The sequence below is a fragment of the Phaenicophaeus curvirostris genome, chromosome Z, assembly GCF_032191515.1.
Source record: "Phaenicophaeus curvirostris isolate KB17595 chromosome Z, BPBGC_Pcur_1.0, whole genome shotgun sequence".
Classification (NCBI taxonomy): domain Eukaryota; kingdom Metazoa; phylum Chordata; class Aves; order Cuculiformes; family Cuculidae; genus Phaenicophaeus; species Phaenicophaeus curvirostris.
In genome coordinates this window covers 45,905,965-45,917,791 of record NC_091431.1, presented here as the reverse complement: position 1 = coordinate 45,917,791, position 11,827 = coordinate 45,905,965, and the positions used below count along the sequence as shown (strand labels likewise).

At 37.5% G+C, this 11,827-nt stretch overlaps 1 protein-coding gene across 1 annotated transcript in view; it reads right to left on the bottom strand.

Moving 5' to 3' along the window:
- Positions 1 to 11,827, bottom strand: part of GLDC (glycine decarboxylase) — a 46,242-nt gene that overhangs the window by 23,980 nt on the left and 10,435 nt on the right. Inside the window, 3 exon segments of the mRNA XM_069881166.1 lie at positions 288 to 365; positions 2,995 to 3,159; positions 11,002 to 11,137. Of these exon segments, the coding sequence (XP_069737267.1) occupies positions 288 to 365; positions 2,995 to 3,159; positions 11,002 to 11,137 (379 nt within the window).

Sequence of the window (11,827 nt, the reverse complement as noted above, 5' to 3'; positions counted from 1 at the left end):
AATATATGTGTGTGTATATATATTTGCACAAACAACCTAAGGGGAAAATTAAATATTATCTTTTATTAGATGTTTAGTTTCTTTTCAAACATCCTTAATTACTTCACAGTTGTATTTGAATGGAAAAGTAGAAGCAACTTCAAATGTTAACAGACTTCTGCTTCTATTTTGCAAAGAAAGCATAATCATATATTTCAAAAAATGTTACGTATATGGTGAAGAGGCATAGAGAAAAAATGATTCAATGTAAATGAAAAGACATAGGGGAAAATGGAGAAAATCATTACTTTGCTCTAGTTTGGACCACTGCTATAGTTTGAGGGTGGCATCGGGTATCTACATAGAACTTCCTTCTTTTGTTGTGCCTGTTAGTGAGAAAAAGAAAAAAGAAGGGTTACATATCAAGAACATGTTTTCCATAAAAATAAAATCAATTGGTTCTCTAAATCTGAGTTTTCCTAAGTCAAAAGGCAACTGTAAGTTACCATAATCAAATTAAGTGTAAGATTGAATTACATTTCTGATCCATTTAAAATAAGAAAGCTCATTTCAGACACTCCAATGTGATTCATACATGACAAAAATTAAAACTGCCTATGAAACAGAACAAAAACCAACTTAAGCAGCTGCAGGAATGTTTCCACACACACATACTCTTTTAAAGCGGAGAGTAAGACAATTGCCAAGATATCTTTGGTAAACATGATCTTTACACAACTGAATAGTTACAACATAGTCTCTAATGGGTAATCTCCTTCTTGATATATAGTCCTACACTGACCTTCAATCACGTCTCAGATTTCATTTGATTTACAGATCCCTTTCAAATGCCCCTACAATACCAATCCCTGGAAGTAAATACGGATATACCAGCAACAGTATCATTCCTACCAACTAAGGACTGACATACTTCACTGGTTTTTAAAGTTCCTTTTAACCACTAGTGGAAAAAAGCAACTCATGTCTTGTTCATTGCTACATGAGATCCGTGCCACAGACTGTTAGGTTATATAATAAAAGCTGCTACACACACTCACAGACAGGTAATGATACCAGCCCATCAGAGATCCACCTCCAAAAGCAGAGAGGAGCATAGAGACCCTGAGGCAGGTGCTAACTCTAATGAATTAATTAAACCAGACAAACACACTGCCTAGCCCGCTCCATGGAGGGAAGACACTATGGGATGCAAGGTAAGAGCATTTTGGGACTTCAGGGGCTTATTATGAGATGTTTAGGGGGAAAACAATACAGCTAAGTGATTCTGGGAGGAACAAGTATAAGAAAATAGAACGCTAAGCGGGTAAACAGGGCTAGTCATAAATAGTTGCTGGTTGTTACGCTTGCATCCAACTAATGCAGTCTGTCCTCTCTTCTTGTTAAATTCCTTTCTAATTTTTTTAAGAGGTGAGGGGACTCCGTATGAAGGGGTTGGGTGGTGCATATACATGGCTGGCTGAGTGCCAGCAATTGGAGTCAGACCACAAAGCACCCACATTTCCATGGTGCAACAACTGAAGTGACTGGAGTGAGTGGACTTCAGTGCCAGTAACTGGAGCAGCATCTTGGCTATAGAGGCCCATTTATCTGTGGTGTTAGCAGCTGGGGCAGGCGATCATTGGGGTGCCAGCATCTGGGCAAGTACCACAGGCACAGCAACTATAATCTCTCCAATAGGTCCATGTCTCTCTTGTCCTGGGGAACCCAGAACTGAGCACAGCACTACAGGTATAGCCTCAACAATGTTGAGGAGAGGGCAAGCATCACCTCCATTGACGTGCTGGCAACACTCCACCTAATGCAGTCCAGTACACTATTTGTGTTCTTTGCCACCAGAGCACATTGCGGGCTCATGTTCAGCTTGGTGTCTCCCAGGATCCCCAAAGTCTTTTCTGCAAAGCTGCGTTCCAGTCTGACAGTCCCCAGCAGATACCCTATATGCCTGGATTTGTTTCTCATCACTTTGCACTACCCCTTGTTGAGCTTCATGAGATTCCTGTCAGCTCATTTCTCTGGCCTATCAAGGTCACCCAGATGGCATTACAATCTCTGGTGTATCAGCCACTCCTAGTTTTGCATCATTAGCAAGCTTGCTGAGGACACGCTCTGCACCATCATCCAGATCATTAACTGGACCCAATGTTGACCCTGGGTACACCATTAATAACTGGCCTCCAACTAGACTTCATGTCACTGATTGCCACCTTCTAGGCCCAGACACTGAGTCAGCTGTCAACCCACATCACTCTTGCCTCATTCAGCCCATACTTCTCCAGGTTCCCTGTGAGGATTTAAGGGACAAGACGAAGGCAGACAACACCTGCTGTTCTCCCGTCATCTACCAGACATTTAACTGCAGAAAGTTATCAGCTTGGTGAAACATGACTTACCCTGTGAGAATCCATGCTGGTGACTCCTAATCACTTTCTTATCCCTCATATGCCTGGAAATAAGTTTCCAGGACTAGCACCATATTTCAAGGAATTAAGACGGTAGTTCCCTGCATCATCATTCCAACCCTTCCTGAAGATAGGAGTGACATTTGCTTTCCCACAGTGCTGAGGTACTTCTGGTTGCCAAGACCATTCAGAGACTATCAAAAGTGGGCTCACATGACAGCAGGCAGTTCCCTCAGCACGCATGGCTACATCACATCACAGTCCATGGACTTATGTACGTCCAGCTTGCTTAACTACTCTCTAACCTGACTCTCCTTCACCACGAATAAGGCTTCCCTGCTCTAGACTTTCTCCCTGGTCTCTAGGTCCTTAGGTTTCCTAAGGTCTTAGATGTCTGAGTTAGAGTTTCACATCAACTGGCAAACCCTCTGAGGGCTTAATAACACGGTCTATAGTTGTTTAGTAATCTGCTCACAGCGAAAAAGCCACACTCAACTTCAACCCACTCATCTATTCATGCCTATACTGGTGACATGGCTTTTAAACTCCAAAATTCCTTCCTGCTGTGATTTTATCATACATTTAAACATATTACCTGTGGCATAATTGCATGGCTTCTGCAGCAGCTGTCCCCTCGTCCAGCAAAGATGCGTTAGCCACATCCATTCCTGTGATATCGCACACCATAGTCTGGTAATTTAGCAGGCTCTCCAGCCTGCCCTGGGAGACCTCAGGTTGGTAAGGAGTATACTGGGTAACCCTGTAAGAAAAGCATTCTGAGTTTGCATCCAGGAAAACAAACGTGTAACAGAACTATGCCAACAGGTAATAGAACTATGTCATAGGAAATAAAATATAAAGCATAATTCACTAAGATGCACATTTGTTAGAAAACAGGTTTTAGTTGGCTGTAATTTATAACTGTCCTGGAAGCCTAAGAATATTTTCTCCTCTGGTATTGACTTGGCTTTTTATAGGTGAAGAATTCTATTTCTCCATTTCTAAAGAAAATTACTTGTAAAACAGAGGTGTGAGTACATTTCAGGGAAAAGGAGAAGAGAATTAGGCGCAGAGTATGGCAGAACTGAATCAAGTCACTATATGCAAATGAGAATGCTTTGAGAAGTCACATCTAGGGACTGCCACTACCTTTCAACGTACTATTTCTGAAGCGCTTTACTTGCCAAGTCTTCTCCAGTCTTATGGGAGGAAAGGCACTCAGTACTTTGCAGGATCAAGCTCAGAAATACGCAACTTCTTGTGAAATGACAGTTGTATTATAAGGTAGTAAAGGGAAGTGAAACCAATTTGAGTTTTATCTGTTGCCGTTTGGAGAACAAAAGAAGAGAGGTAACATAAGCAACAAGAAAAGGCAACAAAGTAAGGGAAATACCAGATTATAACATTCCAGAAAAACAAAGCAGCATGGGTCCAGAGATGCAAGGCAGGAACAAAGATCAGAGTCTCCTTTCACTGCTGGAAATTTGTATGCTGGATTCCACAGTGGTTCAGGAGAGACTTTATGCCAGTTTGAATTCAGACTAGCAGCCAAAAACAAGTGCTGAGTGGGAACACTCATGGCCTCTGTTTTCAAGCAACAGAAGAAAAAAAAGTTTGTTTCCTGAAAGGGCAGTAGTAAGACCTAGATTTTTGAAAAACACTTATGGGAGAAGTTATCAACTTTAAAGAAAGACTGAAGCATTTGGAAATTCAAGTCTCATGTAAAATCAACAGAAGATAAGAAACATTTTTTAAAGAACAAGCTGCAGATCTGGTTTTATAGAGCAAAATGACAGTAGCAATAGAACAGTGAAGCAACAGAGAATCATAGAACCACAGAATGGTTTGGACTGGAAAGGACCTTAAAGATCATCTAGTTCCAACGCCCCTGCCATGGGCAGGGACTCTAGATCAGGTCGCTTAAGGTAGGAAAAGAGTCCTGACAAAGAGAATGGAAGACCTAAAAAGAAGGACAAACTCAATAAGTGAACTACAAGTGTAATGTATCATGTTAATGTATTTATGGTCTATTTAAATGACACATCTGCTCAAATTTCTCACACATGCTACTACTCAGTATAGTGACTGAAAGCAATAGCTCTCTAAAAAATTAAATAAATATTGATGATTCTTCTCAGCTATTGAAGGCTTTTCCTGCTTCTTGGCCAAGTATAATGCCAAACTATTTATCATCATATACTTGACTGCATGGTTCACAAGTGAGATCATGTCCTGGGCTGCATGCAACATTGCTCATCTCAACAGCAATATTTTTCCCTCCCTTCATGGTTGCTAAAGGAAGTTTTCAGTTTGTCAGATAAACTTTCAGTCTAGGAGAATAAAGATATGTTTTCTGAACGGATGCCCTGCCCATCCAGTTCTCACAATTAATAAGAGTTATCCCCAACTCCTCTGCATGAGCAATAAGTTTTCTTGCTTAATTAAAGGAACTCCTCTGCACTTGAAGCTAAGTATACTTCCTCATTTTATTTAAGCTAAAGGCCTTTTGTTGCATCATTACTAGCCAGAGGAACTAGAAGTAGATTAATAAGAATTAAAACATTGAGATTAATCAAAATACTACTCAGTGAAAAAGGAAAATAAAATCAAGAATCATTGGCTAGTACCTGCTAGAATAATCAGTTAACAGAAGTGAGATTTTCATTAAAATTGAGTACACTGGCTATTGTTCATCTTAACAAAAAATTGTTTCATTAAACCATTACTAGTTATGGATGATGCAAAATGAGAAAGGTAGGAAAAAAAAATCATTAGTAGAGAAGCAAAATTTCACATTAAACCTGGCCACAGATTTTGCTAAAGGACATTAAGTTGGAGTTTCTTTTCAGAGACAAAGCATATTTCTTAAAATGTGAGTAATGCTCACAACTCCTTACTTGATGAGAACACCCCTTTCTAAGATTTTATCTTATGTAATAGATAGACTTTGCAATGAATGCTTCAAAGCAGAAAACTCAAGTTAGCTATCCAGAAACCTATTTTAAAAGTCTCAAGAATCTCCACTCACAGGTTGTGCTCAAATGGGGTTTTTTAAATGAAATTTTTCTATTGTTTAAAATTAATAAATACATCTATTCCTAAGCTTTTACTAAGTAGCTGCTGATTTGATGGTTCCCTTGAATAATTTCAATCCTATACCACATAGATGGGATAGTACAACACGCTACAGAAGAGAATTAATGAAGCTTTGTGATTTTGATGTTGCTTTTGAGTGGTAAAACAGTTGAAACAAACCAAACCACCTTCAGAAAGGATGGAAAAAATTCCACCAAGAAACCTTGAATTGCACTACTACTGCAGATTATGATGCATGAAGTTTAACAGTTGCACAGGTGAAGACACCTTTTATAACATAAGAACATTTCTTTAAATGCATTTTTTTTGGAAGGTTGTCTCACACTGTTTAAGCACCTAAGTATTTTAATATAATAATTCTACTTCTCCACAATTTCTTCAAACAAAATAGCTGGGTTTAGTCTGCACTCTGACTTCTGCCTGAACCTATATTACATGTAAAGTGACATTTTAACTTAAAGTTAATTAAAAGCAAGTACTTTAAATGTAAGGATAATTTCTAATATAAACTTTACATAGATCAAATCTCTGAAAAGCACAATAAATCCTCTCTCATTCAAAAAAACCCCTCTCTTCTGCTTAAGTTTGTTCATCTAGCTATTTTGCACTTAATTAGAGTCCAGTATCAATGGTATTAAAATGCAAAAAAAAGAATTCACACTGTGACTAGGAACATGACTACAAGCTACCTCTTGCCCAATCAGACTGGAAGAAAATATTATTTCCAGTCAGCTTCTGTTCTGATGAAAAATACTTCTGCAGACAAACACTCCAAAGTTAATTGAAGGCAGGCAGGTCATGACACAAAAAAACTTTTCACGAGAAGTCTGCGGAGGGTTTTTTGATTCAGAATCTGATGATCAGGAGTTTGGTAATACGTAGCTTCAGTTTTTGTAGCTTTCATAACTTTGCCTTAGTTTAGTCTTTCACCATTTTCCTCATCCTACTCTCAAAAACATTCGTATTAATAACAACTTGAAGATACTGATGAGGGTTTTAAAAGATAATGAAGTACTAATGTGCCCCTGGAGCAAAGCAAACTAGCATTAACAGACTGGCACAAGTGAGAAGCATCTAGGAAGCACACTTGCAGCCAAAAACTAGGCCACTCATGAAAAGACCTAGCTTACAAAACAGCAGCTTGTGTATTTAGGAGTTGAGTTCGTTCTATGTTTAGCAACAAAACAAACAGATTATACATTAACTGGACTTCTTCATACTAAAGTTACCTCTTGCTTCCATGCAAAGACTCAAAAAATTCTATTATCAAGCACTACTAATCAACTAGCTCCTGATCAGCATTTGTACACATACAGTCAATAAGATCTCAGACTAATTAATTTCTTAATATACAGTAAGTTCTAGCAAAACAATTCACCATATATCTTCCTTAGAGATTCTTTCTATAATTTGACTAAATCTCTGGAAAGTTAATTTATTCATAATCAACACAATACTTGTATCTGCTATAAACTACATTCTTGCAGTTTTAGACATCATGCAGTGGCAGAGTTAGAACTGACTTGGATTTCCAGTCGTATATGGTATTCTTTATGACACCTGACAAGTGATAAGATGAAACAAACTTAAGGGAAGGATAGACCACTAGCACCATCTAAACAACATGAGACAGAATAAAAACAGAATTCATACATCTGACAACAATGGAAAACTGAGACTAAAGTTCACTCATGAACACATGAAGTTTTTAAATTATCTGACTTACATGAACTGGATGTCACTGTTAAGGCTAAAACCGAAAACAATCAAATCAAAAAAGCTGTTTGTAATTTAAATATGCATATAATTAAGTACTGCAGAAAAATACTAGCTGTAAAGCTGTAAAATCAGGAGCCATCCAACTACAAGTAGTTCCATCCAGCGTGTAAAATTCCCAAATGCTGTACCGTATGGAGAGTTCCAGATGCCTCACTTGGTACTTTATGCATCTCAGTTACAACTGTGAGCAGTTATAAGATGTTCCTAAAACAGTATTTTACTCACAGATTGAGAAAGATGGATAGTCTTACGATAGGGCATGGAAACGTGCCAGTTTCCATTCAAAGCATAAACACTGCATTTACTGCCAACTTGGCATGCTTTGTAATTGCTTGTGCAGCTTTCCGTAACCGTGTCTACAAGTAGAAACCAGCTGTGCAATGTTTCTTTCAGATTTTTGCACGGTATGCAGTAATATTCAGAATGCAATGCATAAATGCCGAGTGCTAATAGCTAGCAAGTTTAATAAGTTACGCTACTGAGGTAAAGATTGCAGGTATCCTTGGTACAGGTACTTTACTCCTACATATCTTAATGTCTCAGCTCCAAGGAATCATGTGAGCTGTATTTATGGTATTAGTGTCACTTTAAAGGCCTTCTTGATTTTCCAGGCCTAACAGGTATTTTTACACATTTAGGCACCCAAAAGAAATACTATACTGTTTTCACATGTATGCTAATAAGAAGTCTATGGGTAAGCTGATTTCTGAACCCAATGATTTTTCATATCTTCATTTATTCATTTATGTTCGTGGCAGGAACAGAATTAATTTGGTGTGCTACTAGGGAAAGAGCTCGGCACACTGGTTGTGAAAAAAAATTAATGAATATGTTAACATGGGGTACATCAGAATAAAGACTACGCATCCATGCCAACAGCCAGATGACAGGTATTCATACATTTGAGTGGTCTTCGCTGAAAGTCATATAATTGGTGGTGTGCCCTAACAGAAATCCATCTGCCTGCACTTTAGAGTTTAAAAGTTCTAAGGATAAATTAAGTTACAGAATGGCCTGCTATCTTCCTGGAAAAAGTAGGCTAATGTTTTTGCTAATATCAACTGAGTAGTGTGTGGAAAATAATTCTAAGACTTCCACCCATGTTACCATAGCATTGTTAGTCACAGATTGCTAGGAATAAGGAAGTGTTAGCTGCCAGCAACCAAGACCAAAAGGAAATCAAGTATCAAAAGTAAAGGATACTTATCCTCCTGTGACTAAGTTAAATCCCTCAGATGGGAGCCTGGAGTTCGAACTGCAGATTCCAGGTCCACGGCAGAAATTCCTGCCTTTATTCTCCAACTTTCAAGCAAATTGTTCTTTGAATAAAAAGTTATTTGAAAAATATCTACCCTAAGAGTTTTGAAATGGCTTCATCCACGAATACAGTAGAGGTTAAAATGGGTTCCAGATGTAAAAGAAAAGGATGCCTATGCTGTTCTAATTCAGAAATTCCTGAATGCTGACTTCCCAGGCACTTACTAGTGTGTAGTTTTGGTCAGACAGTTTTATCTCACAGTAATTAGGCTATTCAGATTTTACAGTGAACAAAGATATTACAGATCACTGTCCACATGCTTCGAAAAGAAGCAGTGTTGGGTATCTTTCTTTTCTCAGAATCTGAGCTTTGGGAAGACTTGTGGTAATCTTCTAAAGAAAGCAGTGTGTGTCAGCAGTCTCACTTTTGGCTGAAAATATATTTTGCTCTGAACAGTTTCAACCTGACATCTACCCCTTTGCTTCCTACCTCCTCCTAGCAAGTCCAAATGTCTGAAATACTGTGACGTCCTTCACTTCAATGTTCCCATATATCTACAAACAATCTTTTATAAACTTACATTGTATTCCAACACAAGCCTTGCCCTAAGAAATGCCAAGCAATGACAAACTATGAGTCATATGAGAAAGGCAGAAACAATAAGCCTGCACTTGCAGCACTTCCCGTGGAGCTGCAATGTGAAGTGTGTTAGCACAGGAACTGTTACACATTCAGTAGATCTAAGGAAAGGCTTGATTTCTTAAACAGATTCCATAAAGTCTATACGGCTAAAAATTCTGCCTTTTCACACATGCACATACACATATACCCTCTCCTCAACAAACGTTTCAGCCTTAATTTTAGTCGTTTGAAAGTTTAGCCTTCAGGCACCCAGTTTGACTTCCCTGGACACTCCAAAACCAGATTTTTCTATAGACCTTCCCAGTTATTTTGTAACACTTTATAATTTCTCAGGATTTAAAAATACACAGTTCACTTTGGTCCACTTGCTTTTTAACTGTTCTTACTTTTGCCTCCAACAACTGATTGATTATTTGTTTTGTGGCACTGTACTGAAATATTCAGATCGCATATTTTGTAAAAAGTGGGTGCTGATAAGGCCAAATAAACCTTTGCACAGATGTACTGCATCAGTTCCTTGAGTCCAAACAGAGCAACCTTTTCACCAGTTCAAAACTTGAGATTCAAATAGAGCAGAGCAGTCTAATAATACATGAACTTGGAAGTCTACGGATACACCCATTTATGTCAACACAAAGCACAAAATGTACAGCGTCTAAGTAACAATGCCTATATCACACTGACTAATTTGACTCTGGTCAGTTGGTTGGTTAGCTGGGAGTTTGTAAAGATATATACAACATATAAGAAATGACTCAGTAATAAAGATGACAGTTACTAATTTAATACAGTACAAAAAAAAAGGATTTTACTGACTAGAGATAAGGGCACTTCTAAACTAAATGAGACAATATAAGTTACTAGTGGTAGTCAGTCTGTTGGAAAGTAGGAGTTCACATTAAACTTAGTTTTTCAATTGCATCATTTCTGAGTTACAATTCTTTAGAAAAATGATCCTAACTCCTATTTACAATCAAGCCTCAGTGCCTGTGTCAGGAAAACTCCATCAAGAGACAAAATCCCATTATTATTTAGATTAATGCTGTTCATAAGACAAAAGTTAATGCATTGAAGTATTTTCCTTTTTGCATTTAAGTAAAAAAAAATAACAACAACAAAATAATAACATTCAAATTCAAGTTTGTCAGATAGGCTATTCTTTCACTTGTCCCAGAACACCTTAAAACATCAGCAGCATAATGACAACAAGGTACAATATTCTCAGACTCTTCAGAAATGAATTATCAAGTATTGCTTTCTACCTCTTTTCAGGCAACAGTGAATTATGTGTTCAGAGAAGAACATAGTTTATGGATACACATTCAAACACTTGAAGGTCTTTGGTTTCAAAAAACAAGAAAAATACTTAGAGAAAAGCCTTTAAAATTTTCAAGGCTTCTTACTTCCTCATAAGAAAACCATAATCAGAGTATTGCATAGTATTTAACCACCTCCACCCAAAATGGTATTTACTAGTAGAGGGACCTCATTTAAATTTAGGCAGAATTTAGGAAATCATTACTTTAGTTCAGGAGGGGTTAAGTGCATACTTCCTTAGAGCAAACAAATAATCTTGGCTTAGTTCATAATAAATAGGAGCTGTGAACAGAAACCACAAAAATCAACGCAATATTTTACAGGAAAATGATCTTCTAAATCCCAATGTATTTTTTTCCTTCCTAGCTTCAGCATGAATCACACAGTTCATACACATATGTGAAAGTTTTAGTCAAAAAAACCCAGGTTTGGGGTATATTTGCTAAGCTCAAATGAACTTCAAATGTATATTGATATATACGCATTTAAAGGAAAAACATTGTACATTACCATCCTGCATTCTCCAGCAAATTCCGTGCAATGGGCTGAGGCACTGAGCAGTTGTAATAACCCATGCCTATATAGGACCTCCATATCTTGTTCTTGCTTGCAATATTGTATAGAGTTTCAAGGATTTCATTTTCACCTAATTGAAAAGAAATTATGTCAGAAGACAGTAGTTACTTATAATGCAGACAGCTTTTATCTGAAATGCTCTTTACTCTCAGTAAAACAAATGCAACATCGGTGATGCAAGTATAGAGTGGCAGACTAAGGTTCAAATTAAGAATAGTAAAGATAAAATAACGTGATTAAATATTCTGGGACAGTTTAAATTCTGCCAAAATGCTTGGAAAATGCAAGAACTGAATAATAACAGGGTTTCAACCAACATGGAAACAACAGTGAGAAAAACAGCTGCAGGCACACAACTTATGAAGCCCTTAGCATTGTGTTACTGCAATGTACATTCTGGGCCGCTTACACTTGCATTTAAATGTATCTCAGAAAGCACCTTTTATTAGCTAAACTTTGCAGAATCAGCACTGGATGAAGCCACAGCCATTCAAAACTATGATTTAGCTTTCTAACAGAATCATATTTGTACAAACTGGGCTCACAACAAGCATCCAGAGACTAAGTTCTTAGTGTTAAAGAACCTTATTTTTTTGCATTTTCCCTAAATTCTGATATATGGAACAGTTCTTTTCATTCAGTTTTAGTATGCTTCACCACTTCATTAAAAACAAAGTATTTCTAGCTTAAGAAATTCCATTTAGAAGTAACTTTCAAAGGAGTCCATCAATCTAGTTTGAATACACTACAACAGGATGCT